The sequence below is a fragment of the Glycine soja genome, chromosome 11, assembly GCF_004193775.1.
Source record: "Glycine soja cultivar W05 chromosome 11, ASM419377v2, whole genome shotgun sequence".
NCBI lineage: Eukaryota > Viridiplantae > Streptophyta > Magnoliopsida > Fabales > Fabaceae > Glycine > Glycine soja.
In genome coordinates this window covers 12,501-24,621 of record NC_041012.1, presented here as the reverse complement: position 1 = coordinate 24,621, position 12,121 = coordinate 12,501, and the positions used below count along the sequence as shown (strand labels likewise).

The following is a 12,121-nucleotide window of genomic DNA, read 5'->3' as shown; positions in this document are numbered from 1 at the left end:
AAATTGTCATGAATTATTTTGTTAAAATGATTTTTAAAAAAAAACAGCGGCTAAAAACTTTCAAATAAATTATTTTTGTCTTTTCTAGTTTAATCAGGGGAAGCCCAAGTTTAAATCTAACCTAGATTCAAAATCAAAACCAGAATAAGAACGAGTACAAATTCATACCAAGATCAAATACACAACCAACAAAACAATTTAAAAAATGTAAAAAACTTTCTTTTCCAGCAATCGGTTTGATTCTTCATTCTCAAAATTACATAGCCTATCATCAAGAGTGTCTATCACTTACAATGTTAACACAATGTAAGTTTCGAAACATTGATTCACTAACGCTTTCTACACAAATTCATTATCAAGAAAAACAAAACAAAGTGAACACAAACGCATGAAAGCTCTGAGTTCTTGGAAGGTTCAAGATCTGCAGCTTTTTGAAGAAGACTATTGGTATTTTGGGTTGCAGAAGCCAACAATGTAGCCACACCATCATAGCACCTTGCCAAGCTCTACAATTCCATCTTTGAAGTTCAGACTATTGATCGCCATGTCGATCAGAAGTGCATCTTGATGATCTGCATTGACTCGAATGTCGTTTGGAGCTCCAACCTCGACAACACACCATCATTGTTGAGATCTTGCTCCGTGAACTACTCGTCCTCGCTCAAGATTGATTATGTAATTTTGAGAATACTCAAACAAATCTAGACCAAGAAATCCTCTTTTACTATAATGGGTTGTTATTTTCGTTCACAAAAAACAACCCCAAATTTGGTTGAGGGGTCTAATACCCCTTTACCTCTTTTCTCTATCTCTAAAAGTTTCGTTTGTGTGATGTTGTTTTATTGTGCTACTGCTAGGTTATCTAAGATAGTTTGAAACTTTGAATGTTTTAAGGTTTCTCAAGCACGTTGTAGCATGCAAAAGAAAGGATTTTTTTAGATTTTTTATCATCTTGTTGGGTGTGTTTGATTTTGACATGAATTTGTGTATGTGCTTATTCTGATTTTGATTTTGGATCTGCGTTGGATTTGATTTTGAACTGACTTTGCATTGAGTAAGGGAGGAAAAGGGAGAAAAATCATACATGGCAAAAGTAATTTTTGAGGATTTTTAGCACAAGAAATTGTTTAGTTCATTCTAGCTAAGCAATTTATGGCGGTTTTAGTCCACCCAAAAATTAACCGCCACTAAACATAATATCACTTCATCATTTAATCGAGTCTTTTGATGGTAAGGATTAAAAGTATTAATGGAGTAAAAGTTTAAGGACTAGAACTAATAAAAAAAATTGTTGAACTAAAAGTGAAAATCCAAAAAAGTTTAAGAATTAAAAACATAGTTAACCCAAAAAAATAAGGGCACGTGTACAAAGACCATGAAAAATGCAATTTTTGGATACATGAAAGAGGTGAGTCTTTCGAGGAATGCCTTTTGATGTTTGGGAAAACAACTCCCAAATGTTAGATTTTAGAAGGCTTAAATGTATTTTTTTATTTTTGATTTTTTTTTTAATTTTGCATATGGTTTGTAATACAATTTTTTTTTACTTTTGGTTCTTGATATTTTTGGCATTTTGTCCATGCTATTATATTGACCCTATTAACTTGAAATATCCATGCTATTATATTTAGGGACTAAAAGAAAAATTCAAACATATTTTAAGGATCGCTTAACAGAGTCAACATAATGGCAAAGATGAAATATTTTTATTTTTCAAGGACCAAAAGTTGAAAAAAAAAATTAGGAACTAAAAACAAATTTTGAAAATTTTCAAAGACCAAAAACATTCATTTTAGAATTATAATTTTTTTAGATTTTAGAAGTATGAAACTCTTGCAAACTTACATAATCTAATTTCTATAATAATGAAATCGACCACTTGTACAAGAATATTGTTGGAATAAAATTTGACAAAAATTAGAAGGGGTGTGACTAGAAAATGGTGGTACAAAAAGTAATTCATTTAGATGATTTAGCAGGACTTGATACCATACATGGCTTTTACTTCTTGCACCCTTTTTGCTTCATGCACCTCATAAAAACTCAAATAGATCAAAATACCCTCCTTGCTTTTGTCATTCACTCGTAACTCCCTCCCTCTATTCTCACCACAACCCCCAATAGATCAAGAAGGTGTAACTACTCTGATCCACCCTCTGGGTCGCCACCGACACCACAAATGCCACCAATATCTCATGCGGCACGACCCACCTACGACTTCATTGCACACACTCGTCACTCCCCCTCCATCGTCATTACCTCACTGTGCATTTTACCACACTCCTCAAATCCAAAGTGGTTACACATGGAGAAAAGTCATCATCATTGCTAGACAACTCGCAATGACTGTGGGCCAACAAGGATGGGAACAAATACCCCTTCAAGAGCGCTCATGATCAAGCCACATTTGAAATCTCACACAATATCTAATATTGAGGTTTGAAGATGTTGAACCAAGCACCCCCTAGTTATTCTTTTTCGTATTCGAGAATAACTATTGTAGAATAGGTTTATGGTTGAAAAAAATACAATCCTCACAGTAAATCAATATCCTCTTAAGGATAGTTGATTAGTTGTTTATAACACTTTTTGTTTTCCATTATATTTTTGGTGGGGTTCTGGTGGAATCTCTAAGAATTGAAAAAAAGAAGGAAAAAAACAAACAAATCTCATACTCAATATCGATCCAACCCCCTAAAAAATTGGAAAAGTGAAAAAAAGAGAAGGAAAATTGAACAAATCACATACTCACTAATCGTTAAAATGTAGAGATGCGTGATGAGTAAAAAGTATCGATAGCGGGAGAAAATTCAAGGTGGTTTGGCGGGTGTTGTGGGTGGTGGTAGTGGGAGGTGGTCTGGCAGTCATGGAAGCTTCGTTTGGCGAGTAGTGTGGGTGGTGGTAGTGGGAGGTGGTTTGGCAGCCATGGAAGACAATCGGGGAGGCTCCGTATGACGAGTGGTGTGGGTTGTGGTAGTAGAGGTTGGTATGGCAGCCATGAAAGACTGTCATGAATCTCAATGAAAGCACCAAATTGTTACGTGCAGGAAATTAAAGAGCTGGTTTCGAGGTTACCAATGCCTCCAAAACAAAGAGGAAGAAAAGAACACTTGGAATTTGAGGACCAAGCTGCCTCCAAGAACTAAGAGAAAAAGGAAAGAGAATTCTGCAATTTCTCATATTCTCTGGAAGCGCCATTACAACAGATATATATATTAGCTACGAAGGAAAGCCCAACAAGCACTAACTGAAATATGAACAAAATTAAGGAATATCATAACACCAAGATATTCTTTTATTCTCCACTACTGAGCATCTTCCAGAAGACACGATCCTATGTAGCTTGGTCCTCAAATTTTTGACTGTATTAGGATAAAGAGTTGTCAAACCAATAACATCCCCTAAACTAAAATTTTAAATTGTGTCAACATAGAAATGAAATGAATAGTTAAACCTACAAATTTATAGATTAAAAGAAAACTATTTTAAAATATAAGAAAAAATAATTAATTAATTTAAACAAATAATATAAATATTTTAAATTAAAAATTTAAAATTGAGAGTATAAATACTTACTTATGAATTCAAATATTTGTACAAAAAATAAAGAAAATAAAATAGCTATTTTCATTGTTTCTTGTATAAATCTTTGAAAGCAAGAAATAAATTAAAAATAAAGTAGTAATTTTGTAATTAAAAGTAAAATAAATGAAAATAAAAATATTTTCTCAAAATCAATAACTTTTCTTAAATTTTATAAATAATAAAGTGATAATTTGAAGGGGGAAAAAGACATAAAACAAGTGTTAAATAATGATAAATGTATATCATAAGAAGAGCACAATAAAATATTTTTTCACATTAAAAGAAGAAGACACGAAAAGAAGTTTGAAGAGGGAATTGATATCGCGTATCATTAGCGTGCACATTATACATCTTAATGGCGCCATCATATTGTTCATCTAGCAATTTCCTGGCAGGCCAAATAAATAACCTCAACATAACAACAAAAGAAATAAAACTAACAAAGAAACATTGCTGATGAACGGGAACACAATTTCTAAAACTGGATCCGTGCCAGTGTGAGCAAATAGAAACCAAGTTTTACTACTAGGTAAACTAGACAAAAGAACAAACCAAATTATAAAGCAATACACAATATAATTGCCTGCATCATTTCTCATCAATTTCACCACCAAATCTGAGTCAATCTATCCTTGGGCCTCACCAAGTTCAACATCCTTCAGGGGACTCTTTTCTACTCCATCCCTCAATAATCTAATTTCTTCTTCCGTCATGCTGTTTTTCGCGTGAGGTAAGGTCTTTGCATTTGACTGCTTTTCAAGCTCTACAGCCCAACTGTAAATTACCATGCCAACAACTGCGATGACCATTCCCATGATATTTTTGAAAGTTAGCTCCGAATCAAATAGCAGCCATCCCAGAGTCAGAACACATACTGTTTTCATGTGGCCTAAAACCTGGAAGGAAACAGCTGAAAAGCGCCCAATGCAAAGGTATTGGCTCACATTGCAAAATACAGCTAGCGAGCATGAAAGAAGAATGAATAACTGCAGATATTAAAGAAAAAATTTAAAAGAATTAATCCAACAGTATTTGTATAATTAAAGATAAATACACACAGGATATAAAAGACTACTGTCAATAGGGGGAAAAGGAACTTACAATGGCACCAGAAGACATCTTATAGTTGGTTATCAATTTGCCACTGAGGTAGTAATCAACAAATGGACCAAGAATAAGAAGAAAAAGCGCTTGGATGGGAGCAGTTTTACTCAGCAATTCAAAAGATCCAATTGAATATTTCTTTTGAAGAGAACCTATTGACTGTTACAAGTTGAAAAAAAAACAGTTATAAAAAAGAAGAAATCCCCCAAACATCACAAAATAATAGCATATACCACAATTGACTTTAGTAGTAGTAAGTACGTCATCTCCTACTCATCATTTAACTATAAAACCAATCTGGTATAATACTTGACCTTAGAAGGGAAAAATGATGCTTAGTCAAATCTAATGAAGTTCTGTCTAGAACTCACCTAAAATTACACCAATTCATAATATCTATAAAATGACAGGTGTAAAGGAAACCACAACAGAAATAGCAATCAATTTTATATCACCAGCATATTGGAGAAGAAACATTAAATAATACTTACAATTTGCTGTAAAGATGTTGACAAAACTGCTATACAGGCACACATGAAACCTTTGAGGTTAACTTTTACATCAGTTACAGTGCAAACACCGACACCAATAACCACAACCACCACTGACATTTTCACTTCCCTTGAGTAGTGTTTGTTGTGAAGTATCCATTCCATCACACAAACCACAGGAATCATGCTCAGTTTTGATATCTGGGACCATAAATAACGAGAAAATTAACAACTAAAAAGCAGAAGCAGTGAAAATTCAAAGTGAAGATATGAGAATGAGAACGTGGCTATCATTTATGATACATTAAAAGCAAGTCATGGGAATATGGACAGACGAGTCTGACAATAATGTGACACAGGCAGCACCTCCTAATATACAAGAATTGAGATATAATTATAGTAACTCCCGCTAGCTTCTCTAAAATGGAAAGTTGAGCACAATCTAAGGTAATTTTTGGCCCAACTTATATTCTAGTTTTTCTTCTTAAAAAGAGAAGTTGGACATTTAGAGAAAAGCTCTTAAAAAATTGAGGAGCTTTTTTATTTTTATTTTTATAAAAGAACAGGGGGGAAGTAGATTTTCAAAAAAAGCTAACTGAAATAGTTTACAAAAATGAGTTGCACACCTTAGCCTCCCTTTCCCTCTCATCCTAACCTAATGGATGCGGGTCAAAGAAACCAATCACAAGGATTGTAATCCTTCCAAAAACCCATCTAATTAAGCAACCTGACACCATACGTATCAGATGCCGTAGACAACAGCTTTATATCATAGGTTGTGTATTACATGCCTATGAAGGTCCTTAGGGAGAAAGCCTCGTTTTGAGCGTTATCTTTATTCTTGATGTTAACTTAGGCATTTGAGTGGGACCTGAGAGTTAATTGTCCATCTCTTCCTAGCAGATGCCAAGAATACCTAAACACACAGGTCAACATCTAAACGAGCACTTGAAGACTTGGATTTTATTTTTAATCTACCATAATTTTTGTCTTACAGAACTTGCATTATTGTTCCTGACACATAACAAAAAGTTCTAGTATCTCTAGGGTTGACATTACCACTCACAGCTGCAGTTAGTTAAATGGAAAACCAACGAGCATCAGGTAAACTAAAGGTGAAATTCCTCATTATACCTTTTCAATTAATCCAAAGTTTCTAGTTGTATTTAGTGTTCCATTGTTCTTATCTAAAGCTCCTTAATTTCACAATACAATAACTTATAAATTATACATATACTAATTCAGCATTATGGGCATCTGAACGAACCGTAGATTAGTACAACTTGTAGAGTGAAATGGTCCAAATAATTGCCCTGGTGCGTGCATGGCTAAAAGGTATGACTATGATGGATGGTGGTATGAGTTATATTTAACAAGGAAGCAAGGGGATTTTAAAAAGATTATTGGATGAAATTCTTAATAAGAAAGAAAATTAAAGTTTAACCGTCCAAGCGATGAACATGATATAAAACCATACTTGGTAGAATCCAACGGAGTTGAGCATGAGGCTAAAGTTCATCCCCGTGATAGACATATTGGCAACCAGTGAGAACCAAATAAGCTCCCACATAGGAACATGTGAGTAACCGGTAGCATTTGACACCAGACCAACGAGAGCAGTTACGGCAAAGTGGAACCCAGTTAACGAACTGGCTGGAAAAAATTAAGAAAAGAAAAGAAAAGATGAGAGAGGGCAGGATAATATTAAAAGTTTGCACATAAATTGTCATGTCAGAGACACAAATCTTTCTCCTTATTAATAAATAAACAACGGTCAGTATCAATATTATGGATAGTTGGATCGTGACCGACATACCGCATCTTAGTAAAGTATGCAAGAGAATGTCGAAGAAATTAGAGATCTATTACTCCCAGTCTCAGATCCAAACATAACATAGAGAAATAATAGTTGAGAAGAGAGAGACTGACCAAAGCTGAAAGCATAGCCATTGTTAGACATAAGCTGTTTGTTGGCCATAATAATTCCGACGGAGCTGACAACGTTCATGGCCCATGCTCCCACATCAGATATTGCTGACGATTTCTTTTCGCTTTCCATCTTCAATTTCAGATCAATATAGAAGAAAGAGATGAATAGTGGTGAGTGGTGAAATGGTAACCGCTTCACGGACACTAGATCTACGCAAAAATACGATAGGCTAGCCCGTAGCCGCAGATCTGTAAAAGTACAGTGGCACAAGTACGCTTTTTCGAATTTAAATTCAATCTCAATCAGCAACTGGGATGAACTAAAATTTCATCAGAAGAGAAAAAATGGAAAGCCGGGGAGGACCGTTTCGCGCTTCCACTCTGGTGATTGCAGCTCTGCCTCTTTCCTCCCACAACACTTCCTTCTTGCCTCGTCCTTCACATGATTGTCTCCTAATACGTCCTAACTAAATTTGAAAATTAAGTAAATATTTTCCTTTTTAAACTCCAATTTTCATTTTTTTTAAACATGTACTAACATGTAAGCACATGCAAGGGAATCACTCTCAGAAAAGTTATTTTCATTTTTTAAAATATTTAAATAATTATTTTATGTCAAAGGTATCAATTTAAAATTTTAAAATTAATACCTGGTTCTAGTTTTAATTTTTGGTGATCTTTTAATTTTCAACTTTAAAGTCCAAACTACAGAAAAACATTAATTACTTTCTTGAATGAATTGTTTGGTGGTAACTATAACTTTGATCGAAAGAAAATAAAGATGGCAAAGTTGGTTATAAGGTTAAATGTGATATTTAGTCTACTATATTTTGAAATTTTTATTTTGATATATTATGTTTTAAAAAATTATTTTGATATTTTATATTTTAAAAAGTTTTATTTAGTTTTTCTTTAATTTTTTTAATAAAAACATTAGTCCTTTATCAATGTTTAATTTTTTAAAATATATTATAATTTGAAAGAGAACAATAGAGAGAAAGAAAGTTTAAAAAGAATAATAGTTATGTGTATTATTTCAAATAGGAATAGACTATTTACATATATAAAAAATAATAGGAAAATTACAAAGGATAAACATAAATAAGGAAAGATTATAAATGATAATAACATATATAATAAATGATATGGATAATCACAATTAGATTATTCATAACACTCATTATATCCATTATTTAAGAATTTATTTCATTAAAACATTAATAGGAAAAATTATGTGGGATAAAAACCTGATGAAGAAAAAAAAAAGTGGATCATCTCATCTTTTATTATGTTATCACTTGTATCATTAAAAATCTTGTCAAAAAAATCCAATGGAACAAAATAATGAGAAATGAAAAAAGAATGTAAAACAAATTTATTTCTTTCGTCCATGTATACAATAATCTTTAAGACAACGAATAAGAAATAATCAATCTTTTTCTATCCCCACTCTTCAAGAATGAAAATTCCTTTATTTTTCATTTTTGTACTACATTTTTTTCACCTTTTGGATGTGAGAATAAGTCACTTTTTAAATCCATTGTGTACTAAAAAACACATTGTATATATGTTTATGAAATCTCAATGAGATACTACATCAATAATAATAGATAATTATCTGTCAAAGTATCTTACCAAATGTTAAACAATACACTTAAACTTCAATAGATATAATGTTGAAAGACAAATAATTAGAAAATTCAACAAGAAATTTTTTCTTTATTCTTCGTATAGTCTTTCTTTAAATTTATTCTTAAAATTTCTTTATTTAACAGGGTCTTCATGACCTTTCACAAAAGTTTTTTTTTTAATTTCTTTATTTGATAGTATCTTCAGGACACAACATATCCAAATGAATATCATATTTACGTTAATAATATAACTATAAACATCATAGTTATGAATAATATAATTAGGTAGAAAGAATCTTTAGCTTGAAATATGAACTCAAAAGAATATGAATTTATCTTGGTATAATCGAATTATAATAAAATTCACCGGTTTGGACTATTACAACATTATTTTCTCACATTTGGTGAGAAAAAATATTCTTTTGTTTATACTTTTGCATTATTTTTCCACTTTTAGTGAGAGGAAAATATTCTAAAAATTTTCTTCCATGATAGATTATTTAAGACTTAAATGAATCATTTCAGAATTATGTAAATAGAACACTTATATTCTATCAAACATATAATATGGATAATGATATTAGAGAAATGAAATATCTAACCTTAAAATATAAATATAATAAAACAACTTTCTGCATGACTTTTGATAGAAAAATAATCATACTGATAATGATAATGTATTACATATAATATAACTCAAAGAAGAATAATGAAGAGAAGGAAAAAAGTTAAAGAAAATGATAATGGTGTGTATTATTTCTTGGAGGAGCAAATTGTTTATATATACAAACAAGTAATTGGAATTTAAAAAAAAAACATAAATAAAAAATATCATAAATGATAATTACATATATGATAAAGGATATTGACATCATAATTAAATTATTCATAATAATTTTAAAATAAATAATTTAAAACAGTAATAACTAAATTTTATTTCAAAAATTATAAACTACCGTAAACAAAAACACTTTGGCGTATTAGCGTGAAAACTCCCCCAAATAGCATGAAAACTCCCACCCCACCTCAAAGCCTTTCCTACAACCAACACCACCATTGTTCCCCCTCAACCTTTTGCTCTAGCCCAGTTTCTCGCACCGCTCTGATCTCTAAGAAGTGCGAAATGGGATTTAAGGATTTTGAATCCGTTTCCAAATCAAAGAAGTGAATAATGAGACCTAATATCTAAAATCTCTCAAACTCTTTCTAGATCCAACCCTCTTTGACCACCGTTGTCTGCCATATTCCAGATTTGAGGCATTTCTCCGACGCGCCACTGCAAGACGGTATTTTGGAGGCGATGGTGATGTGGTTGCAATGTGTTGGTGGGCTTGGCCGCATATCTGTTGGGTGTGGCGACCACGGCCACAAATCGGAGGTGATGAAAAAAAAGAAGGAAACATTAAAAAGTAAAATATGTGATGTCTGATCGAGGTTTCTTTTTGGTGGGGTCGGGTTCTTTCAGTGGTTCTTCTATCTTGTTATTTCTTTATCTATGTTGTTGATTCTTGCGTATTATTTCTTTATCTATGTTGTTGATTCTTGCGTAGTGTAGCCGGGTTCTAAAGGAGCCTTGGAGCGAGGTTGAAGTTTAATGTTATTATGTTTTTATTTATCTTTCCTATGACCAAAAGCTACCAGATTATGGAATAATGAAGGGTTTCAAATTCCTCTGCTGATTGGATTCATAAGGAATGGTGAAGGCATGTTTTAGTGGTTTATATAATTTTTAAAATAAAATAAAGATAATCATAACTTTTAGTTGTTATTATTTTAAAATTTAAATATCAAAATGAAAAAATAATAAAATTTAATAGACGAAAAGTAACATTTAGCTCAGTTATAAAAAATTTAAATATATTTTTAGTCTTTGTAAGTTTTTGTTTTTCCATTTTTGGTGCTTGTAAATTTATTTTTCTAATTTTGGTCTCTTGTAAGATAATGTTTTTTAATTTTGGATTTTATAAGTTTTATTTTAGTCTTTGGAAGTTTATATTTTTTAATTTTATTTCTTTTAAGATTTTAATTTTTTTTTATAATTCCTATAAGTTCTCACTTACATGTATTGAAATTGAAAAAACTCAAATGAGTGAAGATGCTCATATGAGTGAACCCCGTGACCCATCAGTTCTAACTTCATTTGCGGAGCATGTCGCACATGCCATTTGGACGGGACAAGTATTATAATTTCTTACATAATTCTTAGACTAACTACCTTTAATTTAACCATTTGTTTCCTTGTATGTCATGCTTAATTTTTGCACTCTAGAAGGGTTACTTGCAACATTTGTTTACTAATGGTTTATTGTTTATATATGGCATTATTGCAGGTAACGTTCTGCTGTTGAGAAACAACTTAAATTTGAGTCCAGATATTGCTGAAGTCTCACAGGAGAAATTGCTTTCATTGGTTGCTGAAAGATTAATTGATTCAAATAGTAGTGTGAATGTAAGAGTTGCATTTGTTATCACTGGTGACATTAAATCTTTTATGATACAAGTTGATTTGGCAATTTTTCTTATTGTCTTCTAGGGCAAAGATGCAGGCTATGTTGAAAATCAACAACAGAACATTGCTGATGTAAATATAAAATTTAGGATTGCTACTGGAATTGATGTAAATATAAAATTTAGGAGGTCAGTTATACAGTTCTTCTCATTTCTTTGGCAGTCATGTGCATCATCCATCAACAATTTTGAACTTCTGATAAAAATTTCTTGAATTACAGAATAGCTGATTTTGAATTCACTCGAGAGTGTGCCATATTTGATCTGCTGGACATTCCTTTGTATCATGGCTGGATGGTTGATCCTCAGGTATTTTTTCACCCTCATTCCAAATTAATTAGTTCTATCTTGTCATTCGACCTCAATCTACTGTGTCAGTTGCCTCCTTGTGCCACATCTTAAAATTGATCCTTCCTTGGATTATGATGAAAATTGTGTGGTTCATTGCTTACTGTAAATTTTAAATGGTCAAGTGATCTTTCTTAAATAAATATCAAAATACTTATCAAAATGTTATCTTTATGTTTTTCTTAAACAATGTGGGCTTTATTTCTTATTTTATGATGTGTTTATTTGATATTCAAATTTTCATGTTCTTTTGAGCCAGGATTATGACACTGCGAATGCAATTGGATCAAAGTCCTATAATGCCCTTATGGGAGAGCTTGTCTCTCTTGAAACACTAAACATGAATGTCCATCATGAAAATAATCCGGAAGATTGTGTTGATTTTGTGGCTGCAACAACTGCTACTCTTGGAGTTCCTTCTCCCAGTCTTTTAAAAGCCAGGTCGTTTGATTATTCTTCTCATTCTATTTCTGATCATATACAAAGAAAAGGTGATCTAGAAGAAGAGGCAGAGTTGTTGAGAGT

General features: G+C 32.0%; 2 protein-coding genes and 1 pseudogene across 2 annotated transcripts in view; 2 read left to right on the top strand and 1 right to left on the bottom strand.

The window, feature by feature from the left end:
• Positions 1–3,883: 3,883 nt before the first annotated feature.
• LOC114377017 (UDP-rhamnose/UDP-galactose transporter 2-like) lies at positions 3,884–7,591 on the bottom strand. Its single transcript, XM_028335381.1, has 5 exons — positions 7,110–7,591; positions 6,658–6,833; positions 5,181–5,381; positions 4,687–4,848; positions 3,884–4,571 (listed from the first exon to the last, which is right to left on the bottom strand). Exons 1-5 carry the CDS (start codon positions 7,237–7,239, stop codon positions 4,212–4,214), a joined length of 1,029 nt encoding a protein of 342 aa, XP_028191182.1. The 5' UTR covers positions 7,240–7,591; the 3' UTR covers positions 3,884–4,211.
• Positions 7,592–9,863: 2,272 nt separating this feature from the next.
• The window catches only part of LOC114376326, a 2,562-nt gene continuing 304 nt past the window's right edge, over positions 9,864–12,121 (top strand). The window contains exons 1-6 of the mRNA XM_028334406.1: positions 9,864–9,904; positions 9,991–10,061; positions 11,071–11,189; positions 11,274–11,377; positions 11,470–11,557; positions 11,856–12,121. The exon at positions 11,856–12,121 is cut by the window's right edge and continues 304 nt beyond it. Coding sequence (XP_028190207.1) covers positions 9,864–9,904; positions 9,991–10,061; positions 11,071–11,189; positions 11,274–11,377; positions 11,470–11,557; positions 11,856–12,121 — 689 coding nt within the window. The remainder of the gene's footprint in view (positions 9,905–9,990; positions 10,062–11,070; positions 11,190–11,273; positions 11,378–11,469; positions 11,558–11,855) is intronic.
• The window catches only part of LOC114375378, a 3,704-nt pseudogene continuing 2,420 nt past the window's right edge, over positions 10,838–12,121 (top strand).

What these genes read in the sequence shown, in the direction of transcription:
- LOC114377017 (XM_028335381.1), bottom strand. Translation starts at nt 7,239, where the DNA reads ATGGAAAGCGAAAAGAAATCGTCAGCAATATCTGATGTGGGAGCATGG. An exon ending in ACTCCGTTGGATTCTACCAA is followed by an intron (nt 5,382 to 6,657) that starts GTATGGTTTTAT and finishes TTATGGTCCCAG; the next exon opens with ATATCAAAACTGAGCATGAT. An exon ending in CAACATCTTTACAGCAAATT is followed by an intron (nt 4,849 to 5,180) that starts GTAAGTATTATT and finishes AACTTGTAACAG; the next exon opens with TCAATAGGTTCTCTTCAAAA.